At 47.0% G+C, this 17,031-nt stretch overlaps 1 protein-coding gene across 1 annotated transcript in view; it reads right to left on the minus strand.

The window, feature by feature from the left end:
- Positions 1-4,127: 4,127 nt before the first annotated feature.
- Positions 4,128-17,031, minus strand: part of LOC122376323 (neural cell adhesion molecule 1-A-like) — a 28,137-nt gene continuing 15,233 nt past the window's right edge. Inside the window, exons 6-8 of the mRNA XM_043356137.1 lie at positions 7,861-8,077; positions 6,586-6,725; positions 4,128-5,722 (exon numbers count right to left, since the gene is read on the minus strand). Coding sequence (XP_043212072.1) covers positions 6,616-6,725; positions 7,861-8,077 — 327 coding nt within the window. The 3' untranslated portion in view covers positions 4,128-5,722; positions 6,586-6,615. The remainder of the gene's footprint in view (positions 5,723-6,585; positions 6,726-7,860; positions 8,078-17,031) is intronic.

Below are 17,031 nucleotides of genomic sequence, written 5' to 3' on the forward strand. Positions count from 1 at the left end.
TTGCTTATTGAAGTTTTGGACGCGTAGCTGACACGGGTCAATTAGGGACTATGGAACCGATTAGCAGTGTGGCTGTGGTTTTGACGCATGGTGTTCTGCATACGTTTCCGGAAGTAATGAATCAAGCATGCAACATGGGTGCAGCAACACATGCGAGGTTATGCATGGCTGCAACATGATCATCCCATCAAACCTCGCTCGCGCTTTCTGCTTCCGCACTCTCCTTCATTATCCGTGAGTCCTCTCTCCTACCCACAGCCTCTCATCATTTCTCAGCCATCAGGCCGCAGCTCTGCGCTCGGACCGGCTCTCGGCGGGTCCATTTGCGCCATTTAAGTGGCCTCCATTAGGCGATCGCCCTAATTAAGCAGACCGTCACCTCGACCGGTCGACACCATTTGTCGACGTCAGGCGGCCGGTGACGCAGCCGCGCCAAACTCGCCGCAACTCGGTCGGTCGACCACCCCAGCCGAACCGCCATCGGCTGATTGCTGGCGCGGTGGAGGCTGTCTGTGTGAGGGACGGGAGAAGTGAGGCAGTGAGGGACGGGGTAAGGGAGGGACGAGAGAAGTGAGTGACGGAAGGGCGAGGGAGTGAGGGACGGGTGATTGCCGGGATGGGGAATGTGAGGGAAGGGACGGTGAGGGATTTTTCGGGTGGGGGAGGAGCGAGGGACGGACGGATCATGAGTGAGGAACTGATGGGCGGGGAGTGAGGGAAGGGACGGCCAGAGGAGAGAGGGACTGACGGAAAGGGTGAGGGAAGGGACTGTTGGGCTGGAGACAGAGGGAAGCCCGCGGCAGGTGGGGGACGGGCGCGGGGAAGAGACCGATTGAGTAAAGAACGGACGACTGAGGGACGGACGGGTGAGGGAGTGAGGGACGGACGAGTGAGGGATGTTCGGGTGGGGGAGGAGTGAGATTCGAACGGGCGGGGAGGGATGGACGGACTGAGTTAGGGATCAGACAGGGACGGCCAGGGGTAGAGGGACGGATGCGCCTGGAAGAAGGATGGATAGACGGGCAGGGAGGGACGGTTGCGCTGAGCGGGGGACGAACAGGTTGGGGACGGATGAGTTGCGTAGGGTGAGGGTCGAGGGAGGGAATTAAAAGAATGGTGCGAGGGAATTAACTTTCATGATTCGAACATAACTTAAATGACCACCTTATACCTATCACCTTTAGATCATGACAAGTAGCTCAGTTGGAATGAGTTAGAACTGCTTGCAACCAAGCGATATGGATTAATTGTTATTTCAAAGCTGCACTGAAAACAATTTAACCCAAGGCCCGCGAGTAAACCGGTGTTTTGCGGGTACCCCTATCCGCAACCATTTTTAACCACCCTTCCAGGAGTACAGTAAGGTCCCATTGCAGTGTAGTTAGTCGTCCCTGCTCTCAGCGGACTTGTTCACTGACAGCGGTTATATCCGCTCAGAGCAAGTACGACTACACCGCAATGGGACCTAGCACTACTCCTGAGAGGGTGGTTAAAAATGGTTGCGGATAGGGGTACCCGTAAAACACCGGTTTACTCGCCAGCCTTGCGTTTAATTGTTTTCAGTGTGTGACATGCTGCCCTTATTTTCAGAGTAATTGCATCAACTCGTTTTCCTCGAAATTCAGTGCTTCGAACGGCTATACGTCACCGCGTAAATCAACAACAGTCAGCGGCTTCCTAGAGCTCTCCGGTTATTGACCATATTCAGGCTTCATTAGAAGTGATTAAACAATACTGCACGCCAAACACACTACGCTTCCATAGCTGCTTCCATAACTGTTCGGTTCCATATTTCATGCCAGTCATAACAGCGCTGGAAGCGCAGGGAATGGACCACAATAATGTATCGCTGATGGAGAACTCAGGAACTGATAACTAGAGAAAAGGCACAAAGGATGCCGGCGTGGACACAAAATGACCAGATCGCAGATTAATATGCTGTGGTGTGATATGCAGGTGTACGTAGGGCAAAAAGACATTTGCGAAAATCGACAAGATATTTCTGAAAATCGCTGACCATATAGCATTTGCTATAACTTGGTTAAATCACTAAGTCATGACATCTAATAAGTTTACAATTTCACTCATAACTGATCACCGATTTAACTAAACTGCTGCCGTGTTCTAACGGGAAATGTCGTGAAAAACACGCAGACATCGAAACGATAAAAACGCTATAGTTCGACACAGTCTTTCAAATAATTACATAACCCCTTTTACATAACCCATTTTACTAACCCTGACCCTTCACCCCTGTTACATAATTATGTAACAAGACGCTAAGCCCTTTTCTTGGAGTACAGGAAATCGGGGGACCAAATGGTTACCCCTCTCCTCATCATTGGGTTAGAGAAATGAAATAGCTCTTTGTGACACTAGCAAAGAGAGGGACAAAATACAAATAATCATTCTGTTTCATCTGTAAGCACCAGCTTGCCGACTAATATAAGTCCAGATTTCATCCTTATTTATCACGATTGGGTAGCTCCAACCATAAGCCAACTTCCATTGGCTTCCTTTTATTAATCATAATTCGTAGAACTTCCTTATCCCTCGCCGGCCGAGGGGGGGGGGGCGGGTGCCGCCCCCCCCCATAGGGTTTTTTCGCGATAGCTCCAAACACGCTGGCGATAGAGAGCTGAAACTTGGCATACCTGACCTTTGATCCAAGCCGGATCTTTTGACACCAACCGCATTTTTGGGTCAGGTCAGGTCACTGACCTATGACGTCATAAGTGAACCTCTGCACGGTCTTCAGATGTCGCAACTTCGCAACGCCCTCACTGCCAGAGGAGATGTCACAGGGAAATGAAACTTGCAGGATCTAGTATCCATTATGAGTCCCACAACTTGTATATCTCGGATTTTTCCTAAAGGTCATATGAGGTCAGGTCATTTTCGTGACCTCACATTATAAGTCAATGGGGAAAAATGAAAACTGCTATTCTGGCGCCGGGAACGATCTCCAACTATCTCAAGCACACAGAATCGTGATTTGATGCACTCCTTGCAAGGTTAGATGCGTCACTTTTGCAATGTTGACCTTGCGTGACGTCATTTATGACGTCATCAAGGTCATATTAGTTTTTCGTCAATAACTCTTGATCTAATTGAGCTAGCGAGTCCGGAAAGCCACCAATGGACTCAGGAAGACCTGCCGAATCGGATGATATGCGACATGACCTCTTTCGACTAACTTCGTGACCTGGGGGTGCTGACCTGACCTTGACCTGAGGTCAACACCCCAAGTTGACCTGACCCGGACAAAAAGTATATCATTCGACGCGCCTGAGCGAGACGAACACGATGCTGCCAAAATCGGCGCTCTGCGGCCGTTTTTTGCGAAGTTATTCACCAAAAACTGAACCGTACCTTGGGGCACTTGACCTGACCTCAGAGGTCACCGGTTGACCTAGGACCTTAAAATCGGGTACCAATCTCTGCGTCTCGTAACGGCGCACACGCTCGTTTTTTTCCGCGACGCGCTAGCTCCACCAGGGGCCAAACGGCGAGGGGGGGGGGTCGTACCCGCCCCCCCCCCCCTCGGCCGGCGCGTATGTAGAAAACCAATAGGTCCGGCGAGGGTTAATCCAATGGGCTTAGACATGTCCGGTGTTAACGCCAACTACAAATTCCCATGCTTGTGCCTCTGTACGGCATATTCCATTATCCCCGATAAAATAATCCTTCAATAACCTTTCAACATGAACAAAGTGAACATTTCAAAATTTATCAAGAAAAAAACTTTCACTGAGATAAAACCAAGCAAAATGTCATGGAAACATTGGAAAATTATACAACTTTTAAGTATCATCCCGTACATAACACAAATATCCAGATAAATTTTAAAATGGCTGGATTTTAGGCAATGTTTTGCCTGACATTGAACATCATGGGGCATCGCGCTTTCCTTTTTATACAAAATGTTTTGAAAAACGATGCCATCTCACCATGCCGTCGCGGCGTTCGAGACATCCAGATCAAAACACGATATGAAGCGATTTGATATAAGAGCAGCTCTGAAATTGGACCAAGCGTGGTAGCTGATGTTTTTCCAAATGTGATATTGCAGCAACAGTCTTATTGGAATGTTTAATCATTTCGTGGTTTTAAAACATCAAAAACGATTGTGGAACCAGATTTTATTGTGCTATGTTTTTCAGGTAAGTCATATCATAAGCAGACACAATTTCAGAAAGTTCCGATGGTTTTTAAGGGCACATTGTTATTAGAAGATCATCCTAATTCCTAATTCATTTTTCTTTGACCTGTCTTGGCTATAGGTCACTTTGGAAATCAATGCACTGGCAGATGCTTTATAACCAAATTAATCTGACTAAAGCGATTATCTCTAACTTATTTCCCACCACGACACATTCATCAGAACTATGTGCTAGGGAGCCTCTTTTATTTATCATAACGACAATGCGATGGCGTTTTCAGCGGCTGTAAATCATAATCGAGAACGTAAAGATCAGCACCATTTATTGCACAGGACAGCAAAACTACCACCTTGTGAAGAATCGCCTGCTAGCTTCCAACATGGCCAGAACGTAACTAGATATCGATATAGCTCGTGCCCATCTAATCCCGCAGCGTTGGTGTGACCATCGTCTGTGGCTATGAAATGGTCATGGAAGGCATGTGCTGATATTAGCTACGTGGTTCTAACGGCACGACGCTTTACAATAGAGGGAGCGAGAACAGGTCGAATGCAGAAACATATCACCTGGTCATACAGTACGTCTGTACAACGGACATACATACACCGAGCGGCCCATCCAGAGACACCACATACGCGGCCAGTCGGCAGTGGGACCGCACTTCCTACGATCCAAACTCCCAGGGACAGGGGATCCATCTGTCTCCATGCAGTGGCCGGCGCACATAACACCTAACGCCGGACACCCTAAAACACAAGCCTGTACAAAAGGTTCGTCCACCTGATCTTGTACAGGCGCCATACAAAAATACATCGCTGCCTACGCCAACACTTCGTCAGAAGTCGGCAGCCTGTGACGTCACTAAACGCCCATGGCGTCACTGCAGTGTGACGTCACCGCACAGCCGTGACACCACCGATGACGTCACACTACGAACGTCGGCGCTTCCCCATCACGTAGTGTTCGTGTCGGCCCTCCCGAGCGGGCGAATTCGCCGAGTTCAGCGCGGGAGCCTCGCTCTGGCCAGCTCTGACGAACATACGAGGACGACATACCCCCGTCCCACACAGCAGAGCAGTGCAGCGCCAGCCTTTCACTCACACGAAGGGGCGCGCAGCGCAGTCCATGAATGCTGCTGAGATCTGCCCCGTGTCGTACTGTTGAGATCGGTACAATTCTGGAGCGATGTAGCGATGTGGAGCGTTGCTCACACTGTTCTAGAGTCTTGATGCTTCACTGACACCACTCCCCAGAGCAGCCCTCATTGACACAGCTCCTTCACAGGCCTCAGGCTCATTGACCAAGAGTCCTAGGATGCCAAATGACACCTGCTTCTCAAGAGTCCTGAATGAGGCTCGCAAAAACTGTCACAGAGTCATTGGGTCTCACTGACATCACTTTTGAGTCATGTAGGCTTGCCACCTACCGATATGGCCCTTTTCCCACACCCTACCGGATCTGTCGCACCTTTGCACACCACTGGTTCGACGCAGACGCTGACACGAGTCTGGAGTCTGGCGCGGGGCCGGCTGATTCGTCAAGCGACAGAGTCTCCCAGTCTGAAACGAACACAAGGACGAGAGTTACTGATCACATTATCCAGATAACTCGACTGTTCAGCTTAGAGCTGCCTTTTCGCCTGTTCGTAGCACGGCGCGGTGTACTGCGCGGTCTTTGGTATTGCGATATAGGTGCTCCTTGATCAGCAGTAGCGGCGGAACACCTTCAATTAAGGGGGGCACTGCCGACTTTTGGTCCCATTCTTTCCATGCAACGCCCATAGGGCTAATGTTAAAATGCCAAAATCGAAGGGGGGCACGGTGCCCCGGTGCCCTCCCCGTTCCGCCGCCTATGTTGATCAGCAGTGTCCATGCCAAGCCCAATATCCCATTTTCCTCATCGGTTTAGCACTGGTTCCAATTCGAGGTCCTGCAGGCAAGTCAAAATTCTGAGTAATTATATATTGGAAACGAACTCAAAGAGCACATGCAGCGCTTGATCGGCGAGGCAGAAAGGGTACCTCAGTGAGGCTGGCTCATTATTTCCTTACAGGACAAAGGTCGGTATGCGTCGCTAACCAATAGTGCTGCTCTTTAATTAGTGCTGGCGTTTTGTGGACACAGCGACTGACAAAAACAATGCCACACACATCAAATCACGGGCAAAACAGAGCCATAATACGCTGAAACCGCAAGCCACCGCCTGTTTTTAACTCCGCTGCGTGTCGGGATAACGTAATAAAGATAAATGTCCTGGTTGTCAGACGCGCGAAGGCATATTTAGCATACTGAGATTCACCCTACATCGAAAACAAACAACACACAAAATTCCAGCACTGGCTGACAAGCCCGAAAGGAAACCATTACAAAAATAAGTCACAAAGCACGCCACTGATGACAGCTAGCCGGCAGAGTAGCCTCACCTCTGCGCTGACGTCGTGAGAGAGATGAGCTTAGAGCACAGCTGGTAGAATGATGACCGCCAGAACCAGTGCCGAGCCCAGTAGAGGGTGTAACCGACGCGACGGGCCGCCGCCGGTACCGGCTATCCGGGACTCGAGGGCTGACGGAGGGGGCGGGGGTCAGAAAAAGGTACAGGTGGGAACTGACTGTCATGGGACTGACTTATATAGGGCTGCGGCTAACCGTGACGGAGCTGCCGCGGGACTGACAGACGGGAATGACATATGTTGACGGGACTGATAAAGATGGGACTCGCGGGACTGACAAAGATGGGACTGACATAGACGGGACTGACATGGACGGGACTGACAAAGAACTGATATAAAGATCGCTCAATCAACAGTGACTAAGACCAAACTGGATGTGACAAATTAATTAGAACGAGAAAGACACGGAACTGACTGACGCAGTTAATGGCAATGCAATGAGTCCACCATACTCGTAGAGACGGGACGGCCAACCGGGCCTGCCAGCCAAAGCGTTCAAAATTCTGTGGTTATACGAGAGGTAAAAGCATTTTTGCTGAGAAAGGACGACCTGTAAATGGCATGGTGTTGGTTTTCGTTCGGTGACAAGATGACGTCTTCACGTAAGCGATTCTGTAAAGCAATAACGCCAATCATTTCATAATAACCGAGGCACCATGAGTTACCTAAGTAATCATAGCTATTACTCCAACCAACCGACCAAAAACCTTTTAGCGACAGTGCTCGGCGCAGTGACAGTTGACCTTTTACAAAAAAAAAAAAAACGTATTAGTCGCCCGGTAACTAGCAAACAAACATGTTTCTTGTCACTACTCGTTTACCTTCTTTGCTGTCCTGTGCCGCGACCAACACCTACGCTTCCTTCGTGAGCTCCTCTGGCCACCCACCTTCAACCCGTGTGGGATTATTTCATCATCCTACTTGGGATCATCCAGCCAAGATTACTTTACTAATAGTAAATTGGAGTATATTGGAGGCTGGAGGCCTCCAATCTACTCACCTTCACTCCGTGTAGGATCCTTCCCATCATCCCTCGAGTGGGATTCCCCCAGCCATTCACCTTCATCCCCATTCACCCACCTTCATCCCTATTCACCCACCTTCACCACATGTAAACTCCTCCCACTCACCCACGTTCATAAGCCCGTGTGTAATTCTCCCATCACCCCGTTTGTGAATCTCCTTCACCTCATGTTCACCCGTCCCGTTCCCACCTTCACCTCATGTTCACCCGTCCCGTTCACCCACCTTCACCCCGGGTGAGCGTGGCGAACCGGAACTGGTCCGAGACCGCGTTCCATCCGTGGGCGTTCCGCGCCTGGATCTTGAGGTCGTAGGCGGTAGCCGGTTCGAGACCCCGCAGAGTTATCCGCTGGTGGTAGAGCACGTCTCCCACCGGCTCACTGCCCGTGGTGGGAACGATCACCTCTTTCCAGACTGACGGCTGCTCCACCGATATGTTGTGCTGCCGGAGAGAAAGTGGGTGTGATAGAAGGAGAGAGGAAGGGTGAGAGAGAGAGAGAGAGAGAGAGAGAGAGAGAGAGAGAGAGAGAGAGAGAGAGAGAGAGAGAGAGAGAGAGAGAGAGAGAGAGAGACGAAGGACGATAAAGAGAGAAAGATAGAAAGAGAGAGCGCGAGAGAGAAAGAGAGAGAGAGAGAGAGAGAGAGAGAGAAAGAAAGAGAGAGAGAGAGAGAGAGAGAGAGAGAGAGAGAGAGAGAGAGAGAGAGAGAGAGAGAGAGAGAGGGAGGAGAGATGGTGGAGATGGTGAATAAAGAAGTAGTAGAACGCATCAACAGGTGTGGTTCAGCAAACATGTGCGGGACGAAATTATCAATGTTGCATGACTCACGTACTCGTGAATACTAAATAGTTTGTATTGTGAGGAACCAGCGCTCTTATATGATTAGATGTGACAAAATTAAGTAAATATTTGTCATCGTTTAATAGAACAATAACGATACCATACATTGAAAAACGTTTAGCTTTTGAATGCACGCTAATTTGAAGTTCGCAAATGTAGATAAGTATATGTAGGTGTGAACTAAGTCAACATTTTATTAAGCTGTATGCGAGAGGCTCTGATAGAACGAACTCTGAAATAAATGCGTATTTAGATGAGGTGAATGTGCCGACACTTACTGATGAGGAAGCTGAACTCCTGGAAAGAGATATAACGATTGAGGAAATCGGAGCCACTCTTATGCATTTTAGCAATAACCGAAGTCCAGGTTCAGATGGCTTCCCATATGAATTTTATAAGGTTTTCTGGGGTGACTTGAAATGGTTTGTTTTTAGATCTCTTGAATACGGTCTTAAACGAGGAGAGCTTTCTATTACACAAAGAGAAGGTATCATAACACTAGTACCCAAACCGTCTAAACCCAAAAATTTTATATCGAGCTGGAGACCTATAACCCTACTAAATTCGACGTACAAAATGTTAGCTGGAACCATAGCCAATAGATTAAAAAAGGTGCTTAATAATATTATTCACTCGGATCAAACAGCTTTTCTAAGGAATCGATATATTGGAGAAAACATTCGTACAACATATGACGTTTTGTGGGAAGCACAGCACAGCAGCAAACAAGGACTTCTGCTTTCTATAGACTTTCAATCAGCATTTGATGTAATGAACTGGAAATTCCTTGAGAGCTGCTTGCGAAAATTTCGATTTAGCGAGAAGTTCATCAATATGTTTTGGTGTCTACACAGGAATACTTTCTCGAGAATATCGTATAATGGTGAGCTTAGCCGAGAACAGATACTGTTGGAAAGAGGCTGTAGACAAGGAGACCCGATATCATGCTACCTCTTTATAATCGGTGCCGAGATCCTGTCAAATAAAGTGAGGCAGAACGAGCGTATCAAAGGAATAAAACTTAACAATGAGGCAGCTAAAATAATACAATACGCAGATGATACGACGCTGTTTTTAGACGGATCTGATAGAAGCCTGAGAGAAGTGTTTAAAGAGCTCGGGTGGTTTTCAAAGTACTCGGGCCTTAAGCCGAATATCTCAAAGTGTCATGCAATGTGGATAGGTGAATGTGCAAACTTGGAAACCAAAATATGTCCAGAAATAGAACTGGATTGGGTAAAAGAACTGAAGTTACTCGGTGTAACATTTACTCCCAAATGTGCGAATATAACAGATGAAAACATAAAACGTAAAAAAGATGCAATTTTGAGAACCATAGCTATGTGGCAGGGCAGATGTTTATCGTTAGTTGGGAAAATAGCGATAACTAAATCACTTTTGCTTCCTAAAATCACACATATACTTTCTGCCTTACCAAATCCTAGTGATAAACTTATAAAAGATTTAAATGCAATGTTCTTTACTTTTATATGGGGATCCAAAAGAAACCCGGTGAGAAGACGACGGTTGTGTCAGTCAATAAATGAAAATGGTCTGTCAATGATAGACACTGGCTCTTTCATTCAATCCCTAAAAATGAAATGGGTTAAACGATTTGTTAAAGGTAGTAAGAGCACGTGGTATACACTGATACCGCTTAAGTTGCAAAGGGAATTCATATGGAACTATGGAGTTGTTGCACTTAAGGAAGTGGCAAAATCTATCACCAATCCATTTTGGAAAGATGTAGTTACGATATGGATGCATTTTTCGAATATTTTTGATATACCTGCTGAGAACATCAGTAATGAAAATATATTCCACTCAGACCATACAAAGTTCAGGAAAAATGCATATCGTAAGTGGGAGAGAAGAGGCGTGCACATTATAGGAGATCTTTTTGAGAATAATAAAATTCTATCGTGGGAGAGATTTAAAGAAATCTATGAAATTAACTGCAATTACCTAGATTATCACAGCCTGCTACACAGTCTTCCACAACACCTGCGAAGAGACCAGCCTGACGGGTGGAATCAGGAGCGCCCCTATATTCCTGCTCGCATGTATTTCTTGCTTAATCACGATAGCTACACAAAAACATTTAATAGAAGTGCCCTAAACAGCAATATTAGGAGTGATACGGATATGATAAGGATAGAAAATAAATGGAAACAAGATGTGGGGTGTTTTGAACAAGGATCTGCCCTGACAGTTAAAACCAGTACGAGCTTGTTACGGTATACATCCTTTCAGTATAAGTTTGCTATGAGAATACTAACAACAAATTCCTTCTTATTCAAAATAAATCGCAGAGATCATGATCGATGCACCTTCTGTGATCATAACCCTGAAACATTAAAACATTTATTCATCACATGCCCACACGTTCGCATATTTTGGGAAGATCTTTCTCGCTTCTTACACACAAATGTAATTGGCCAACTTAATGATAAAACCAAATGTTTTGGTGACAGTGAAAACGCATTGCTTACACATATAGTAACAGTTGCAAAAATCTGTATATACGACGCAAGATATAAAGAAACAAAACCATCAATACATAACTTTAAACTCTGCATCAAACGAGATTATGAAACTGAAAAATATATTGCAATGAACGGTAATGATATGAAAGTTTTCGAAAATAAATGGAGTAAGCTCCAAAATACACTCGGCTCAAACAACCAATAAGAACCAGGCTGCCTCGCCTTGCTACCCGGCACACCGCCGCACAACGGTGAACCGGAAAACTTTCTCCATCACTCATATATCAATCAGTAGCCTGAATGATATATTTATCTCCAATGCTGCTTATTTACTACTTATTTACATCCAATGCCCTAAGATATATCCTTCTATGATCCTTCCCACTCTCGAGCGCTGCTGTGTGGGGGCGGCATCTGATGGCGGCCCGTGGCCGGCCGGTGCGGTGGCGCCACCTACTGCTGGATGTAGTGGCGCCCCCTCTCCGTTCCGGGAGCAGACAATGACATGTTCAAAAGACTGACCGCCTCCGTCTGCCGCTCCGCTGCCGCCCCTTCAGTTCCTGCTGAGTATCTAAAATATTGTCACACTTGTGCCCGAACATGGTTAAATTTTTGTTTACTTTTTACTTTCTTTACTTACTTTTTGCGCGGTCTGTGGTTGGTGTGGACAATTTATTTAGTATAAAATGTCAGCTGGCGGGTGTTATACACCTAGGTGCCTATACAGAATTGGTTCGCGATTATGTGTGAAGAGAATGTGAATTAGAAATGTTATTGATGAAACCTGGGTCACACTGGGCAGTTTTCGCATTTTTATTTTTGCTCTGCAGTCTCTTATGTTCCTCTAGCGTGACTGGACGTCCCGAATTGAAACATAAGCGTGGATTATTAGAGTGACAGCCGAGTAAGAGGAGTCATGGGTGCAATAATTGTTTAAGCAACCTGTATGTGAGTGAAATTAATAAATTTATGAAAAAAAAGAGATATATGTGCGACAAAAAAAAAGTATATGTAGGTGATGATTGTCTAGTGTTTGAAAATAAAAATACTCCAAGCAAAATATTCCAAGAGTTTTCGAATCGACCAAACATCAGGGACTTCACATGTTACAATAGGTACGCTTTTGCAGGGTCAAGCCTGAAAAGAAATGCATTGATGGCGAGACCGCAGGCGGTGTTTCAATAGCCGTTCTATTTTTTTCAGGCAGGGTTTAAACACTCCTATTGTCCTCCAGACTCGGTTCAAACACTCCTATCATCCTCCAGACGCGATTCAAACAACTGCACCGTTATTCAGAGTGGTTCAAACAGTCGAATCGTTCCCCTGACCGCCTACCGATTTCTGGATAATCGGATCCACCAGATACCTCGTTGGTCGCGGTTTATCGTCGCACACAAGCCTGCCGGCGGCCGGGCGAAATCGTGCTCGCGCTCGCCGGCCGATCTCTGAGCCGTAAAACTGCAGAGTGCCCCGCATGTCGACCGATCTACCGCGTCGGAGCAGTTGCGCGGAGTCCCCTGTCCAGTCGACACCAGATAGGACAGGACAGAGCTCATGGATGATGGAAGACGACTTGCACCGAGCATATCTCGGGCGCTGAATCATTCTCATCGAGACTGCTGTCGAGTCAAATAACGGCTAGCTCGCTGCGACGCCAGCACTATAGATCTCGGGCTGAGCGAGCTAGTCGGGGGCGACGACGTAGGCGACGGGAGGCGGGACGGAGGGGGGCGGGAGGGGGAGGGAGCTCTGACAGATGGCCCCCGGGTCTGAGACAGGTGGCGCAGAATGCCGACAGCCGGGGGCGGCCCATACCCAGCCGCCATTGTCCGTGGTTGCAGCGTGCTACAATACGGGGTCACGAGGCCGCCGCTCGGGCTCTGCCGCGGGGTACGCGGGCGCCGCCACTCGACCACGAGAGGTTGTTAGCCGGGTCGAACAGGACGACACGAGAGGAGCGCTGCGTATTGAAACGCGGGACTTTTTGAGTAAACAGGAGATCATTAGATATGGAGGATCCAATCCGAGAAATAACAATATACCACCAACCTGAAATGTTCCACTGAATGCATAATGATGGAACTTCCAACGTGCCGTGTTTCAGGGTTTTACCACATGCCGAGATATCCCTTTAACATTAGCACGTGCATTTGGGAAATGGCTTCGGCCCGCCTCGGCTAATGTTGAAGGTATTTGGGAAACGATTCGGCCCTAGGGCTTTTTGATTTTCCCAGACAAAATTTTACTGAATATTCTGAGCGGAAGAACCAATTCCAAAGAAGATATTTACCGATTGTGTGTTCACTAACAGCAACAGCAGAAGTGAGCAAAATTAAGTGACTGCGTTTTCACTTACTTTTGCTGTCAACGTAATTCAACTAAACAAGGGTATAGGTATCGTTCAAATGCCAATGTATTTATTGCTGCAGAACATGGTCAGCGAACTGATTATTACACTATTACAATTTACAACATAATGCACGCAAAAAAACGAACACTTTAAATGCGCGAAGCATCTTAACAAGCCACAATGAAACATTTGATCACTGGCGGATCCAGGGGGGGCCACCGGGGCCATGGCCCCCCCCAAAAGCCTGAAAGGGGGGGCCAACATATCTTTTGGCCCCCCCCAAAACGCTTGGAGAAAAATTAATGTGAGAAGGTTGCGTAGTAGATACCTACTAGAATCAGCAGCGTGATTCAATAGCGTAGAGAAAGTCAGGGGCGCGGGAACTACTTTCAGACTGGGGGAGCACACCATAATAGAGATCAACCTAGGGTCCTCCCAAATCTAGTTTTCTCACCGGTTTTAGGCCACTTATTTTTCATCCCTTGGCTTTTTCAACAAAAAAGAAACAGTTGCAAAAAAGGACGGTATTCCGTTTGAAAGTTGTGGGGGCACCGCCCCCACTGGCGGATTCAAGGGGGCCACCGGGGCCATGGGCCCAAAAAGCCTGAAAGAGGGGGCCAACATATCTTTTGGCCCCCCAAAACGCTCGAAGAAAAATTAATGTGAGAAGGTTGTGTAGTAGATACTTACTAGAATCAGCAGCGTGATTCAATAGCGTAGAGAAACCCAGGGGCGCGGGAACTACTTTTAGACGGGGGGGGGGGGGCACACCATGATAGAGATCAACCTAGGATCCCCCAAATATAGTTTTCTCGCCGGTTTTAGGCCACTTATTTTTCATCCCTTGGCTTTTTCAACAAAAAAAGAAAACATTTGCAAAAAGGAGCGGTATTCTGTCTGAAAGTTGTGGGGGCACCGCCCGCACGGCCCCAGAGTTGGGGGGGGGGCAAGCTGCCACCACTGCCCCCTCCCCCGGTTCCCGCGCTTATGGAGAAACTACCGGGTTTACTAGCTTCCTTCATAAAGTGTCGTCATGTCTTATCGTCACCCGAGAAGGTCTTATTGCATAAATATCGATTGAGCTGTGAAGTTAACAAACTTGCTGTGGCAGCCTGACCTGACATAACCCGGCAACTTTTCATTCACGGAATATGCGCAATAAATTTTTTAGGAAAACTCACTGAGTTTTCGTTGCAAAAAAAACTTGTTTTGTTTCGTAATTGTACAAGAAGCATATGAGGGACCTTTTTGTCCCTTCCTGCGAAACGGTAAAAGACTTATTTCGGTCACAGCTCAGGCCAATCTCTAAGGGTCAGTCGGGTCACTTATTTCTTAAAAGGGTCCTTACGGCATCCAAGGACCAATTCCGGCTTTTGAGTGCGCCACATCAGCATTTGATGCTACGACAGATGTCGAAATCTGAATATATGTTACAGGCCGTATGAAAATTCGGTCCGTTTGCAAACGGCCTGGCCCAGTCAGGCCATATGAAACTACCTGAAAACACCGGCCGTTTGCAAACTATGACCTGAAATATCAGACCGTTTGAAAACGACCTAGTTAGTTTCGGCCTAGCGGATCCAGGGGGGCCACGGGGTCATGCCCCCAAGCCTGAAAGGGGAACAACATATATTTTTTGTCCCCAAAAACACTTAAGAAAAATGAATGTGAGAAGGGCGTAGTAGGTAGAGAGAAAATACCGTATCATTAAAAATCTGTGAGCTTGATAAAAGTGTTGGTCTTGTCTTCACCCAAGAAGTTCTTATTGCACACTTTAACCATGGATGAAAGAACCTTCATCCCCTGGTTCTCCTTCATCCATGCTTTAACTCTCGATCGACGTGTGAAGTTATCGTGTAAGGTATCATGAAGCCGATCGCGACGAAACTTTAGTACCCTCATGGTGACAAAGTCTGAAAATTTCATGACCCTGACCCAAGTGAACTTTGACTTGTGGCCTATTTCTCGAGACTGTTTGGCCATGTTGGAGGCCATGTTTGGCCGGAATAGCGATTCGGCGTATGTCGGCTCACATTATCCGCGCTTTTATAGTCTTTTCGTGGTTTAAAACGCTCAAACATGTGATATGATGTTGCTCCCACGCATTAGGGCGGATGCCAATGTCACCTTACGGTCAAGTCAGGTCATTGACCTTTGATGACCTCGGTGCACTTTTCCGAGTTTAACATGTTTCTAGGATAGTTTCGTTTATCTGATTTTGAATTTAGCATTTTGCAGCCATTTGAACATTTACGAAGTAGTTTTGATGCCTTCGTATCATGTTACGTAGCTGCCAGTGGTAGTGGACACCTGCTATACGGACGCCCATAAGTACTCCTACTGGTTGATCTGACCTGACCTGCCCCGACATGGTCTAAACGCATGAAGACATTATCTATGATCCAAACTAACATGAAATTTGTGATCAGCACAAAAAAAAAAACGTATTACAGCCTTACTTTAGGAGGTTCTGACAGGTCCTGATTTTCCCGTCTTTTGGGTCTGTGACCTGACCTGGGCGGTGTTTCACGGCACGCTGCCCGCCGCTGCCAGCGCTGATGGCACTTTTGGTTTCAATGGAGACATCAACAAGCCTATACCCACAACACTACCGAAGGCTGACCTTAGCTCGCGGAATGCGCTGTCAGCGGCTGTCAGCACGACCGTGAAACACCGCCCTGGAAGGTCAACCAATGACCAAGGACCTTAAAATCGGGTATCATCGGCTTCGTCTCGTCACTCACGGGCAACACGCCTGTTTTTTTTCCGCGAGCTCTAGCTTAATCAGGGGCCGAACGGCAGGGGGTCCAACCGACACCTCCCAGCCCGCGAAGGCTGCGCCACGCACCGACCCGGAGCGGGCTAATTGGTCGACAAAAGCAATTTGGAGTGTTTTCAAAGTAATATTTAGGCTCGGGTTGGGTGGGCTACCATTTCTATTTTTTTATTTTTAGTTTAAAAAAAATATCGTTTCAGGGCTGTGACGAAAAAATAAGTGGCCTAAATCCGATGAGAAAACAGGATTTGGGGGTACCCTAGGTTTGGTTACTTGCAGGAGTTGGCCCCCCCAAAAACGCAAGTCTGGATCCGCCAGTGCATTTGATATTGTTCCAGCTGGGATCCAAGACGCGTTTTGGGCTCACGCGTCTTGGGCAAATTGGGCTCACCCAATTTTCAGTTTTCCTCACAGTTTCCTCACTCCTGCTGGAAGTGTACTCCATATCTTTATTCTAACTTCTGACGCTCCACAATCTTCATCCTCAGCTTTTTCAAACCCTAAATAAGGGGGAAGTAGGAAATTTCATCTTTCATACTCAACGCAGCCCAATAGGTAATGAAAAACACAAAAATAATCACGGTGACTATAAATATGATCATAGTGTTAATATAATATTAACACAATATTAAGAATATAATAATATATATATCAAATGAATATGATATTAACTGTTGCGCCGGTACGGCATATGGTAAATCTCTTCCCAACCTTGGGCTGTGAAAATGCAGTTTTATTCACCTCGGTTTTTGGCTACGGACCTCGTGCCTACCGGCACTCGGTCCTCCGCACAAAAACCTCGGTGAATAAAACGCATTTTCCCAGCCCCGGTCGGGAATATATAAACCCTCGCCCGCACATGGGTGGTTGCCACCCCCAGGTAGTCTTTCTGCTCTGCACTCAACATTTTTAGAGCTAGAAGGCTGATTTTTCGTATAGCTGCTC

Source organism: Amphibalanus amphitrite, unplaced genomic scaffold, assembly GCF_019059575.1.
Source record: "Amphibalanus amphitrite isolate SeventyFive unplaced genomic scaffold, NRLGWU_Aamphi_draft 002100F_arrow, whole genome shotgun sequence".
NCBI lineage: Eukaryota > Metazoa > Arthropoda > Thecostraca > Balanomorpha > Balanidae > Amphibalanus > Amphibalanus amphitrite.